Genomic DNA, 15,058 nt, shown 5'->3' on the forward strand with positions numbered 1-15,058 from the left:
AGTTTGATTTCTAATTTTTAGAACAAACTTTGCACTTTCTCAATGGTGTTACTTTGAAATATACAGTTCCATTTGCTCTGGTATTGTAAAGAAAAATCAAGCAAATGTCAGCTGTCTTTTTCTTTCACTGTTAATTCAACAGATCTAAAATGCTGCACAAGAGTTTTATTTTATTTTATTTTTAAAAAAAAGGGGGGAGGGAGTTCACTTTTGGACTGAGAAGGAGATTATGAATACGGACTTTGATTCCTGCACAGGTGCTGTCTCAAATCCATTTCAGAAAACTGGCAGTTTCCCCTCCACTCTCTATGGGAGAAAGAATACAAGTACTGTATGTGCACAAAAGATGAATATGAACAAAGTAAACACTTACGTGAATGGCAAGTTTTGCCTTTCCAACCATTTTTACATTCACAATAGAAGTCATTCACCAGGTCAATACATCGGCCTCCATTGTGACATGGATTAGGGGAACAGTCGTTAAAATCTATTAAAAAATTCAAAATGCTCAACAAAATGCAATAGACTGGGATAGATTTTCTTTTTCTAAAATGTAGGTACCGTATATTGTCTTTGTAAAGACAAAATGTCTCCAGACAGAGACAAGAACTGGTCAGAATTGCAAAGAAAGCTTCAGACTTTGGCACAAACAGCAGCAAAAAGATGACATGAGAATCAAGAGTTTAAGACTGAAAATCATGAATAAAAGAAGCCTTAGATGTTTAAATTTTCCTTTAAGAATATTTCAGATTCAAAACAATTGTTGGGAATGGTACTATACCGACCAATCTGGATACCGAGCTTTTACTATCCATAGAACAGTTACTGTGTTAGAGCAAGCTTCCTTACACAGGGCTTGAGCCGAAGCCCACTGGAATCAGTGGGAAGATTCCAACAGACTTCATGGGGCTCTGGATCAGGCCCATACTGCCCTACCAATGGGCCTCAACCCAGACCTAGAGGGACCACCTCTAAGTGGTGTTCAGTATTCGTTAATTTAAATACTTGGCCCCTCTGATAAACTTTTTGAATGAGATAAAATCATCAACTGACATCATTAGTACTACCTGGGACTTTTAGAACAGGAAGAGAAGAATGCTTTTTTCTGTTGAATGGGGGCAAATTTTTGTAGGCAGAACAATTATTTAAGATGGAATTTAGCCAAGACACCACATTAACATCTCTTGCAAAAGGACCAAAGAGTTAAAGGTCCTTGTTTCACATCTCATCTGAAAGATGGCACCTGCTATACCCTAGTAAGCCCCTAAATCCAAGGTTTAGAGATGCTTTTCTGACTCAGAGGGAAGAGAGATCTACTAAAATACCAACTTCTTTCCCCTTTGCAGTAATCCATCCAAGTACTGATCAAATATTACCCTCTTTGCATTCATCAGTCCAAGGTGGTAGGAACATAGGCCCTACTCATTCAAGAAGGGAAGTCTTTCCCTCATGGAAAAAGATCCAGATAGGATATAACTTGGTAACAATTGATAGTACATTCTAAAATCTAGGTTATATTAAGTTAGTTCTTTCTTTCCAAACTCAAATTACATCAAATTGTTATGGTGATGCTTTTTTAAAATATGTTAGTTCAATTTTTGCTATATATTTAATCTACAGTATTAGATGACTCAGTGGGTTCTCATTAGTGGGGTGGATGGCATACCTCTGAAGCAGAAGTCCTTGGAAAAAACACAACGAAAAAAACCCTGTGCTCTGGGGCAGTTACCCAGGATACTCCAGTACATCAATTACAAATAACTAGCCTAGACAGCCTCTGGTTGGCATATTTTGGTTTGTACTCTAATAGGATCATAAATCCTCCTACTGATACCTCCAGAAGTACTCTCTTAGAGTTTAATTGAAGAAAACAAACATCTCTGCAATGAAGACTTTAAGCTATTCCATTCTTCCAACCTCTAGCACTTAAGATTTAGTTGAGGCCCAAGTCTGGGCATTAATCTAGATTTCCATCATAAAAAAAGAAAGACTGATTCATATCACAGGTTTGTTTGGTTTTTACTACACCTGGACTATCAGATTGTTTTTGGTATGGTGACAACTGTGTTGCAAGAATGTTCTAAGGACCAGCATATAGTTTCCTCTAACTATTTAGAAAGCGTTAGTTAACAGGATGAAGAGTGTTAATTACTGAAAGCTTTTATCAAAAGCACACTATTGCAAAATCAGGTTACATTCACATTTAAATAACTGATCCCCTTAAAAGCTGCATTCTTAAAGCCTCCTAAACAGTCATTTGGCAAGTGGAATAGGAAATGCCATGGTTCTATAGAATGAGTTTCTCTGACCAATTCCAACATTAACTGCAAACTAAATGCCTCAAAAAATACGTTATCAAAGCTGGAAATTTTTAGTTGTACCCACTTGTGTCACACAATTCTCCTTCCCAGCCACTTAGGCAGAAACACCTAAATGAATCTACTTCATCAATGCAAGTCCCGCCATTCTTGCAAGGTTTTCCAAGACAGTCATTGATATCTAAAGAGAAAGTCAACACAGAGTTATAATTGGGACTATATTAATCAGTGCATTAAATGCAGAAGACAGTTTCAGGTTTATGTTAAATATTTTAAAGAGCTATGTCCAACAGAGTGTGTGCCAGATTGACAGCTCTGGAACTTATGTGCTCCATTCGTCTACATACAATGGGCACGCACACACACACACACACACGTTTTCAAAAATTAAGTGGTTTTAATCATATTCTCACTGTTGATACTGGGAATTTCCTTCCATCTGGCAAATACTTTAAGCCACTGTACCAAAAATGCTAACAGTGCATGGCAGGTTCTCTTACACTGCCTCACCAATATGCCTCAAACCTGTTCCAAGAAAGTTCAGACTCTACGTCTAATGAATCCATAGCTTCCTGTGGAGGGATTGCCCATGAGGGTGCCATTTGTAATGAAGACACTCATTCCCTAAAATCTGGATTAAAACCACAGCTGGTTTTACAGAGAAAACTAAAATAGTATCATAGTAGTATCAGTCATTACCAAGATGATGTGGGTTTGAACAAGTGACCTAGAAGTGAAGCACTCTGTATAACATTAACTGTCCATTTTTTAAAGAAAATTTCAAAGCAATGTTCCTTTAATGGTTGAAAAAAAATCTCTAAGCCTTCAAGCTCTTTAAAAAGATAGACAGACAGGACAGACTTCCACTTACTTTCATGGCAGTACGTTCCAGTAAAACCCCTCTCACAGGCACAAGTAAAATTCCCTCCTGGCTGACTAATGCACCGTCCATGAGGCCCACAAACATTAGATGAAATGAAACGGATACCTTCCTGTGTAGCATTTGTGAATACTTCTATTGTACAGCTGTCTATTACTAAGAATAAAAAGGCAAATTAGTTACTCAACACCATTAGCTATATATAGAAAAGATTATGCCAACCAAGAACTGTGGCTTTTTTAACCTTAGAGTAGTGAACACATTGTTCATATCCTATTGGAAGACAATATTATAATCTTAGAATGTGTATAAAATAAGTAATACACAAGATTACAAGCATATTTCCCATTCCCCCAGCCATCATGTACTTGACATGGTCTAACTTCTGCTAGTGACAGACAGGCTTTTAAGTCACACACAGCTCATCTACAGCTCTGTGTGGCTTGAAAGCTTGTCTCTCTCACCAACAGCAGCTGGCCCAATAAGATATTCTCACCAACCTTGTTCTCTCTAATAACCTGGGACTGACACAGCTACAGCTACACTGCATACACAGGCTAACTACAGCACTTCAGTAAGAGACACTACTCCCTGCCACCCTATAATCCTCTCCATTTTTCTCCCATTGTGTTCTACATGACTGCCCCAGTAATGAATTCCTGGGGGACAGCACATACCTTTGCAAGAACTGTTCTTGCAGTGGTCCTTGAGGTGAGAACAATTCTTTCCATCATAGTCATCAGAGCAGGCACAGTAATAATCTCCTCCTAGATCATAGCATTTAGCCCCATTCTGGCAAGGGTTAGGTTCACAGAAATCAATATCCATCTGTAATAAAGTGAAACAGCTATCAGGAATTATTTCCCAGTACAGTAAGCAGCATCATCAATATTGCCATTGACACAGATGAAATTATTTTATCAGGAAATTAATATTAAACACAATGTTTATAAATTGTCTGTATCGCATGCCATTCTATAGTTTGATAGAAGTTGCAAGTTACTTAGTCAAGTTCACTGCAATGCTGTTCTGTTACTACTATAAAGGATCATTTTGAAGATTCAGAAAGGATTTGTTTGCAATAGTTTAGTTTTGTCAGCAAGCTGAATGTGTAAAAAAAAAGGGTAAGAAATTATGCATAACTAAAATACAAAATTTAAACTTAAGAAATGTCACATGTGATCGCTACCTTTACTATTTCTCTGTGTATGCTCTCTAATACTCAATACTATAACCATGAATGTGCATATTTAAGAAAGGTGGTTTAAAAGATCTCTTAAATCCTGTCTTACTACCATTAGGATGAAAATGCCAAACTTAGACAAAAAAAACCTCACAGCATGTAAACCTTTACACAGACACATCCTTTTAAGGAAGTGACTCATCTTAACATACAGTCTTCATATGTCCGCTACATTTGCTTAAGACAGCCCTTACATGTCACTGAAAGAAAAAGTACCCTATACCATGGTACCTTTCCTACCAACCGCTATTCTCAAGGGCCTGTTTTACTTTAGGAAATGCTTTAAGTACTGTCCTGTTTTAGCATTCTCCTGAGGAAAAAAAGAGGAGATTTTATTAGCTTCACTGCAGAGTTTTCATTGTTTGCATGTAATTCTGACAACTTTACAGACAATTTTTTCAGACTGTCTATAGCCAAAAAAATAAAAATAATGAGAGTAAAACTTAAAGGCTCAAATATCACAGACATGTTTCAGTTCAACGCAGCATGTGCAACTGAAATTAGAGAGTTTTCAGCAAGTTATTTTGCTCTATTCTTTTAAAGAGCATTTCATGCAGACTACAAAAAGCATTTAGATTCTGAGAATATCTTTCTCAGATCTTGTTCTATCAGAAGTTTCCATTTGTTTCCTTCCATTAGAGTAAATTTCCCTTTCTTTAGCATCTGGAATCAGCAGCAGCGATTTCCTGCAACATTCATGGCAGTCAGCCAACTCCCTCTATTATTCATCGGGTTTGATAAACTTATACATTGTACTAGAAATTATGCAAAAGGAAGATCATTCAAATGATCAGACCATGTAGAAATAGCATCTGAGCTGTGAGTTAATGGATCAGCTTAAGAACTGGTCCATGGCTGTTACTGGCAACTCATTTTTTAAATTTTAAAGAAAGACGGGGTATTGGTACTGTAAAGTAGTTGTATTTCAAGCAGATGAATTACTTTTGCAATCTTTTATTAAATTGAAGAAATCCCTAAATTCTAATCTACCCTCACTGGTGGATGTTGCTGTTCTATAGTTGTATCAATGCTTGTGTGACTGCTCAGAAATTCACACGACTGAAAATAAAAAAACCTTAGATACTGGATGTTAAGGGGAAGTATTATAGGTTTTGCTTAGAAAGGGTCGAGTGCCCTCCCCACAAAAACAAATCTTCAGCATCATGAGTAGTTTTATTTCTTACTCATGCTTTTGTATGCAAGTTCTAAACCCTGCTGCAAGCAACATCTCCACACACTTCAGGCGAGATATCAGATTTAATATCCAGATTCTGCACTCTACTCAGGACTGGTGAGGCCTCAGCTGAAGTACTGTGTTCAATTCTGGGTGCCACACCTTAAGAAAGATGTGGACAAATCAGAGTCCAGAGGAGACTCAACGAAAACGATAAATGGCTTAGAAAACCTGACCGATGAGGAAAGTTTTTATTTAAAAAAGTGGGCATGTTTAGTCTTGAGAAAAGACAACTGAGGTGGAGACTGGTGGTGATCAATTATTCGCCACGTCCACTGAAGGTAAGACAAGAAGTAAGGGACTTAATCTACAGCAAGGGAGTTTTAGGTTAGGTAGTAGAAAAAACAAACAACTTTCTAGCTATAAGGATAGTGAAGCTCTGGAATAGGCCTGCAAGGAATGTTGTGGAACCCCCATGATTGGTGCTTTTTAAAAACATGCTGGATAAACACCTGTCAGGGATGATCAAGGTTTACTCGGGTCCTGTATCAGCGCAGGGGGCTGGACTGATGACTTCCAGCTCTACATTTCTATAATTCTATGAAACAAACACCTACCCACATGCTTATCTTGAAGCACATAGTCCCAGTAAAGTCAAAAGGACTACTCACAAGTAAGTTTAAGAACAGGCTTAAGTGTCTGCAGAACTAGGCCTAAATACATATATGTTTTAGTATATCAAGAGAGCAGGTGGTCTTCAAAAAGAAATTTAGAGCAAAATTGTTAGACTTGTTAAAGAAATAATGAATCTTAAAACACTTAGAAAGATTCACCAATACATGTGCTTACAACGCTTTAGTTACACGCATTAGGCTGTAGCTTTAAAATGTTACAAACACTATACCACTCACTGTACAACAAATTTGCTTGTTCACACAGAGTATCAAGTAATAGCTGCATTAATCTGTAATGCTCTGGCCTTGGGCTACTCTAATTTAAACCTGAGATACCCTTCTTTCCCGAACTCAGTCCAAAGATATTACAGCAATTTCAACATCGCTCTCACCTCACAGAAAGCTCCCGCAAAGCCCTGCTGACATAGACAATGGAATCCATTGACCAGGTCCTCACAGCGTCCACCATTTTGACATGGATTGCTTGCACATTCATTTATTTCTCTCTCACAGTTTTTTCCTAGATAACCATGAGGGCATAAGCAATGGTAGCCATTCACTTCATCCTACATAGAGGGGGAGGATAGGGCAAGATTGGAAGGAAATGTTTATTGTAAAGGACGGTGTACCTCAGATTTTCAAGACTGATCTTGAATACTGTATTTACAAAACAGCAGCAGTCAGATTTTGGCTCCATTGAAAAGATATAAATCAAACTCATGAATTAAGCAGTATACAAGCAGTTCGTCTCTCGTCCCACTTCTTAGTGAACTAATCTGTAGATACACATATCGAATACATGTGCTAATTAATATGAATTCTGATTTAAGATTTTAAAGATGAGCACCTTTAACTTTTGTAAGGGAAATGTGATTAATATATTTTACAAAAGCATTACCTTACAAGTCCCTCCATGTTCACATTGTCCATGACAGTCATTAATATCTATTGAAAAAAAAATATACAAAGCTATTAAGAATTTAAAGCAGAAGTTGGACTCCTTGAAGTTTAAAGGGTCCAGAAAATAATTTAAAAAAAATCAGTATTATTTTGAGGGAAGGATTTTGACAGGATGCTTAGGGGTAAACAGGTTTGATTTTTGACTGCCTTAAAACTCATTCATGTTTAAAATCAGAATACAAGCTAAAGTATATCAATTACGTTCATTATTTCATAAAATATTCTTTTAAGATAGGACAGAAAGATTGTATTTTAAAACTATATTATTCAATATATGGTGTTTGTATGTTTACAGTTTTAGTCCAATTCCACAGCAGAAATCAAATGCTTAATATTCAATAAATGCTTTATATTCAATAAATAAAGCATTTCTATAGACTTCAATATGCACGCCGTTTCCTGTGCCAAAAGTTAGGAAAGCTACAGAGACAGTTTGAAACAGCGTAAGTATTCTTTTCCCTTCAGTCACTTAGAACTATGCTACCTTTAGGTGTGATAGTTCTTTTTTAAAGAGCAAGTTATCCTGGGGTCGATACACACACACACACACACACACTAAAAGAAGAAATACTAACTGATATGACAATTTACTCCTTTCCATCCTGGAATGCAGTCACAGTAATATCCACCAATGAGATTTTTGCAAGAGTAAGCATTAAGACAGGGTTTCCCCTCACACTCATTAGCATCTGTGAAACAAGATAAAAGAAAGAAGAGAATAAAGAACAAACCCAGAAACAGATCCCCTTTGCACCAAGCAAAGCCTCCATGCAATCCAAGCACCAATTACAAGAAACAGTAGAATTTTACTTATGTATGCCACGAAAATTGTCTCTATATTGTAGCTTTTCAATGAAAATTCATTTACATTCTTTTACATGCAAGTAAAAGAAACATCTTCCCCTTAGACAAATCTCACAGATACTGTTAGTTATGGAAGAGAGAAAGCTTTTCTAAATCAGCCATTACCACCAGTAAGAAGGAGCTACCATCACCACTATTGCATTTTGAAACAGAAAAGTAAACATCCTCTAATATCTGTTAGAATTGTATGCAGGTCTGGGCTTTAGATGCCTATAGGTACTAGTGTTTGCGTTTCATGTCCAGTTTGCTACCAAAACTATTAAGCAGGAACCAAGACATCAAGAGTAAATGACCCACATCTTACAAGTTCACTGAAATATCTACCCTGAAATAAGAGCTGAATACAAAAAGCCCTAAAGAGTAAATGCGAAGTGTGGAATTGTCTTCAAGAGCCATAAAAAGCAATTACTTACCAAGCTGGCAGGTTGCTCCAATCCACTGTTGTGGACATATACACTCAAAGCCATTAACACGATCAACGCAGGTCCCTCCACGAGCACAAGGGTTAGATTCACATTCATCAATATCTGTAAAATGAAAAGGTAGCCGATATAAAACACTTTTGGAGAGTATGAATTGAGTTTTTTCTCAAAAAGGGAGCTGGGGGATTTAGTCATACATCTTAAGTGAACAGTGCAGATAAATCCTCTGCACTGCTTAGAAAATCTCAACTTTTGTTCTTATTTAACCTTAACTAAAAAAAAGTTTCAGGATTTTCTATTTGTGATCTATGACACCTCAATATTGTGACATTTTTTTTTTTGGTTTTGGTAGTATACTGTTCTGTATTTTCCCACTATATCTCAATAAAACTAAAATCTGTTTGGGGACTGAAGCCTGCCATTTAAACACAGTTCTCCCACTGTACAGTGCTGTGTACACCATTGTTTATAAATTTATGAGTCCCAAAAATTTTAGGAAGATCTCTGCCTTCGTAAAGTAAAAAGATTCACTGAATCTACTAGCACAGATTAAAAGGTTCAGGAACTCCTTCATAGGTTGCCTTCAGTTAAGGCAATGTTTGGGTTGGTTTGCTTAAGGCAGATGAACTAGTACACTCTACCCACAATGAATTGGTTATTAAATTCCACATATTCCAACTAAAAAGGCTTTCAGATCGCTAATATGAAGTCAGCAACAAAACATACTCTGCTCTTAAGTTAGTTTAAGTGGTGCTCCTGTGTAGTTATGGAGTTAAAACATTAGTAATTAGCAACCCATACAGAATGGAGTACAAAATATTTTACATATAAATTTAAGTTAAGCAGCTTGAAGAGAAACACTTCCATAACATTTATTGCAATGAGAGAAGACTGATTGATTTAGGTGCAAAGAAACTTGGAGCATAACATACATACGCTGTGTTACATAAAGCAGGTAGTTAGACTTAGGGCTTGTCTACACACACAAGGCTGCAGCAGTGCCACTGTATCACTTTTGTGAAGATGCTACTATGCTGCTGGGAGCTTTGCCTGTCAGCATAGTTCAGCCTCCTCTGCAAGAGGTCCTAGCTATGTTGACAGGAGAAGCTCTCCTGTTGAATAGCACTGTCTACCCTGGGGCGGGTTAGAACAGTATAACTATGTCGAACAGCTGTGCAGATCTTTCACACCCATGAAGTTTGTATGCAAGTCTGATGTACGTTTGTAATGCAAACATGTCCTTAGTTAGGCTTTTGTTAACTTTTAGTCTTATACTTCAAAAATAGCTGCTTGTTTCAATGCCTTCCTGTTTTTCTAAGTAACTCAAGAACAATACCATAGAAATGCATGATAAAACAGTTTGGAATTCACAATTACTGAACAAAAAAAAAATCAACTGGTACAGCATGTTACCCACTTTACCACGAGGGAGGCTTATTTAGCCAAGTGTATAACAATCCTTCAAGCCCAAAATGCTAAATTCAGCTCAACTGTACCTACCAACAGCACATGTTGGTCCGCTCCACCCTGATGGACAAAGGCATTTGAAGCCCGATGAAATTTCATGGCAGCTTCCACCATTAGCACAAGGGTTTGATACACAAGCATGCTCAGCTAAAGAGAAAAGAAAGTCTTCCTAAGTAGAATGATTACACAGTAACACCTCAACCAGGGTGTAAGATGATTTTTATTGGACACCTTCTAGTCAGAACTAACTCATCAGCCGGAGGCAACATAAAAAGGGAGGATGCCTGCACAGATAGGAAGCTCAGGCTCTATCCTTACCTGCTGTGATGGGAAGGGTACTAGATTCCTGTCAGGGGACTGAACCTGGACCCTGCTCAGGGGCATCATCTTTCATATCAGCCTCTCACCTCCTATAAAACTGCTAGGAAGCAAAAGGGAGACCAACTAACGCCTCAGAACCACCTAACACTTGGAGATATCTCCACTAACTTATTTCTCCCTGCCACTCCCTCCACAGCCTCTGTTTTTTGACCTTTTACTTCTGAACTGCTCCAGTGCCTCTCTCTACTGGATAAACAGCAACGGTTCAAGTGAGAAGGTCTCATTGACAAGAGTAATTTCACTCTGCTGCTGTTCCGTGGGAATTCTGGGGAGTAAGATGGCCAGTAATACAGGAGGTCAGACTAAATGATCACAGTGCTCTCTTCTGGCCTTGGAACCTATATAGTACAGCTGTCTGCATTGTACTGGATTATTTTTGGAAGGTTTTTCACAACCAGAGAAATAGTTTTTTAAAATCAAGTTAGACTCTGGATCATTTAGGTCAGGGGTCAGCAATCTTTCAGAAGTGGTGTGCCGAATCTTAATTTATTCACTCTAACTTAAGGTTTCGTGTGCCAGTCATACATTTTAATGTTTTTAGAAGGTCTCTTTCTACAAGTCTATAATATATAATTAAACTATTGTTGTATGTAAAGTAAACAAGGTTTTTAAAATATGTTTAAGACGCTTCTTATAAAATTAAATTAAAATGCAGAGCCCGCCAGACTGGTGGCCAGGACTCAGAGAGCAAGAGTGCCACTGAAAATCAGCTTGCGTGTCACCTTCAGCACACATGCCGTAAGTTGCCTACCCCTGATTTAGATACTTATCGTTTACCAGGGAATGTTTCCCTTTTTGACCTTAACCCACCAGGAGGTAACTTTGTTCACATATTTAATGTAATTTGTACTGGGCAGTAGATAGTCATGGGGAAATAGAAGTGATTTAACAGTACAATAAGCCATTCTAGCTCTTAATCTATAGTAATTATAGCTAAAAAGCCATGGCATTAGGAGCCACATGTGCATTTTGAGCCCCCATCTCCCTTTTTGCCAAGAGAACTAGAAAATTCCTCCATCACACTTTAATAAAATGAAGAAAGTGCTATATTGTTGTCCATGTTACCCACATTGGTGCAAGAAGCTCAGCTAGCTACAACCATAGTCAAGATTGACTATTTCCGTAGCACCACTAGATCACATAGCTCTATAGGAGAATAAAGTTAACCCAGGGGTATGTTTTTATAAGTTTACAGTCTATGTCTGGAGATAACACAATGAATCATCAAGATCAACAGGAAAATGGGAGAGAAAAGGAAGGAGGAAAAGTGCTCAGGAGAAAGAGCAGGGACACTGTTCCCCCTGCCAACAGTGATGATTCATGAACAGCAGCAGATTTTGACCGTTTGGAAGTCACATTAAGAAGTTACCATCCAATTGAGATTACATGCTGGAGTAGCAATGGGGAGCTCCAGTGGTGAACACTGGAGGTTAGCAGTGGAACAACAGCTGAAGTGAAATTTTTGAAGGGGTTTAGGATGTTTGCCAACAAAAAGAAGAGGTCTACAGAGTGGTCTGAAGAGTCCAATTGTCCCTGCCCATTTTAATTGATGGGCTATCAGAGTGCAGAGGGCAATGGTGAGAAAAAGAAATGAGATGTATACAGAAGATTCAAGGATAATCTGACCGTAGTATAGTACGGTCTTGAACACGAACAGCCAAAAAACCGGGGAAGAGAGAATAAAAGAAAATATAGCGTAGCTATGAAACTGTAGGAGAGGAAGTAATTTTCAGAGTGGAATCGGACAGACTCAGAGCTGTGAGACTGACATCAGGGAGGCTAGAGGGGAGGAGACTGCAATAGAATTATGCTTGAAAACTCTATGCTCCCATGAACAGTTTTGTAACTAACATTTTAGAATCAACTGTTCTTGAGAATACTCCATAGCAGGCCGTGAGCAGAGTTTTCAAACGTAGTTTAACCCTGATGAATAGGATCCAAACTGTGATATACCTTTATGGGAAATGCAGTTTCTTTTCTTCAAAGTGAGGGTCAGGAGAATAAGTGGCTAATTTTTGACTTTTTTAGAAAGTAATATTTTAAAAAAATTATATATAAGTGCCCTCCTCCCTTTTCTTTTATCACAGTTAGAATACCTGCCCAGGTAGACTTCTACTTTACTACAGGGGTCAGAACTAGAAGTGACTTTCACAAACCCCTGTAGCATCCTTAAGGTGATCCAGGTGTATATGTGCATGTGTGCATAGGAGGAAGACAGGGAGAGAGTACAGCAGAAAAAGGTGCACCTGCACCCCCTTCCCAAAACATAGTACAGTTTAATATTGGAGAGAGGAAGGGGAAGCAGCATAGGAACAAAAACAAAGAAAGCAAAAACGAACAAAAAAGGGTAAGAAAGGAAACACACTGGGCCTGATTCAATCTCCATGGCAGCCAGCGGAAAGACTTTTCATTGTCCTTGGTAGTTTTCGGATTAGGCCTTTAAGAAGGAAGATAGCAGGTTGTTGCTACCCAGCTTCATCTGTACCCCTCCCTCCAAGGACCTGAATTTGCAGGTGGGTGGAGAAATCTCTTCCTGCTTCCCAGAAAGGAAAAAACCTGGGATTTTGGAAGTGACCTCTTTTGATGACTCCCCTTGAAAGAAATAATTCCTTCCTCTCTCCATATGTGGCTGAGATGGGGGAGATGTATCACTGCAGGGAAACCAGCAGGCTGCTTAGAGCACCAAGCGCACACAGCTTCCATTCCCCTCTACAACTGCTTAACATAGCTTCACATTCAAGTAGATGCATGCAATGGTCATCAGTACCAATTTCACAATTCTTTCCAGAGTAACCATCTGGGCAAGCACAGTGATATTCATCTGGTTCGGTGTTCATACAGGTTCCGCCATTCAAGCATGGATGGTGATTTCCACAGTAGTTTAGATCTGGACATAGAAAAGAAAACGCCAGTTGACAGGTGTAACATAAATCCTGAAGTTACTGTTTTAGTTCACAGTCAAGAGACTACAGGCAGACATACAACGCCTTACTGGCTTGAACAACATTATGTCCTCCTCCCCCTTAATCCATTTTGACTTCAAGTCATCAATCACTAGCAAGCCTGTCATCCCATTGCTCTCCCTGGAATAGGAAAGGATGGACAAGAGACAACTGTATCAGCAAGCGGGTAAAATGTATCATTCCAAGCGCCTGGCTTTAAAATGTTTTATTCTTATGATGGCTGAGCAGTCTTCTGCCACAAAAAAAGTTTAGTGACAGATGTGCTCAGATAATTGTACATTGCAAAAACTAATAAGTTACCAGTTAATGAAGCAATTTTATTATTTTTTCCTGTAAATTATCAAGTACCTTTGTTACACAGCAGACCACCCCAGTTGGTTTCACAATTACACTGCCATGGTTCTTTACAGCTCCCATGAGCACAGCCTGGGTAGCGGACGCACTCATCACAGAACTGTCCTTGCCAACCATAATGACACCTAAGAAGTAAGTGCACAGGTATTCAGAGTGTTTCATGTTGAACAATCCACTTGTTTAAAATAATGAATGATAAATGTAACAGAATATTGAAGTGTATTTTCTCTTTTACAACTTGTTCTGCAATTTGCCTAGATGAAGAGTGGTATGCATCTTTACTATAACTCACTAGGAACAAAGAAAGCAGACCCCCAAAATATCACAGTAACTTATTCTAAATAGTATGCATACATACATACATACATACCTGTTCTTTCACAAGAGATCCAGCCCCTACACAGTTAGAAATTATCTTGCCTTACGGTAGTATAAAAAGATGGGTTGCAAAACTTTATTAGAAATGAAGACTGCAAATTCTTTTAGTGGACGAAGAGGCATACATTGTATTTTTGTTCTCTGAAGATGGCTGGTGGGAGATTAGCTAATTTGTTCTAGAGTACTAGACTTATTTCAGGACCTGGGGGTGATCAAAGATGCAGCTGTCTTGTCAATTTTCTCTTGAGTTATTTTAAGAACTCTTTCTGCAGATTTAGTCTGTTATGTTCCCACTGTTCTTTAGCAGCTTATTCTAGTGTCCTCCTTACTTGGATAAGACAAAATAAAAAGTAACTAACACTTGAGAAATACAACAATTAAAGCAATTAACACTTAGTAACAAAACTAGGTTTTTTTCAAAAAATCTTTCCCTTCTGATTGGATTGTTTATAACAATGCAGACATACTACAAGGCCAGAATTCTGTTAACAAAAAATACCTGGTGTGCTCTATTGGGAAGTTTTGTCTTACGCTTAAAAAATAAATAAATAAATAAAAGCAAGCTTTCCAATCAGAAGTTATGGCTTTAAGTCAGAAGGAAACTCTGAATAACTATAGCATTAAAAGAGACTGCCCCAAGAGAGCAGGTGTACTTATCTTAAATTACCACCAACAAAAACAGCAAGAATTCCTTCCTTACCTCAGATACTCTCTTAAAAAGGACCATCTAAATCTTCCAATACAATCCTATTTGACAGTTCATTTCAACAGACAACCAGTTTAACTGGCTGTTAAATATGCTTCACTACATCCAGAAAGTCTCATTAGAAAAATCTCTGTTAGACTACATTGTATGGCTATAATCCCCATATGCTCTGCCAGGGAGGAATGTCAGCCACTAAAGCTACATTTTTCATATCAATGTCAGTGTCTCACTATCAGTACTCTTTTGGAATGCAGGAAAAGAATGGCACTAACAT

General features: G+C 38.1%; 1 protein-coding gene across 1 annotated transcript in view; it reads right to left on the reverse strand.

The window, feature by feature from the left end:
* JAG2 (jagged canonical Notch ligand 2) overlaps positions 1-15,058 on the reverse strand; it is a 100,447-nt gene that overhangs the window by 21,837 nt on the left and 63,552 nt on the right. Inside the window, 11 exon segments of the mRNA XM_032768809.2 lie at positions 374-487; positions 2,386-2,499; positions 3,190-3,354; positions 3,876-4,026; positions 6,682-6,855; positions 7,188-7,234; positions 7,825-7,938; positions 8,527-8,640; positions 10,036-10,149; positions 13,151-13,270; positions 13,695-13,825. Of these exon segments, the coding sequence (XP_032624700.2) occupies positions 374-487; positions 2,386-2,499; positions 3,190-3,354; positions 3,876-4,026; positions 6,682-6,855; positions 7,188-7,234; positions 7,825-7,938; positions 8,527-8,640; positions 10,036-10,149; positions 13,151-13,270; positions 13,695-13,825 (1,358 nt within the window).

Source organism: Chelonoidis abingdonii, chromosome 4 (assembly GCF_003597395.2).
Source record: "Chelonoidis abingdonii isolate Lonesome George chromosome 4, CheloAbing_2.0, whole genome shotgun sequence".
Classification (NCBI taxonomy): Eukaryota; Metazoa; Chordata; order Testudines; family Testudinidae; genus Chelonoidis; species Chelonoidis abingdonii.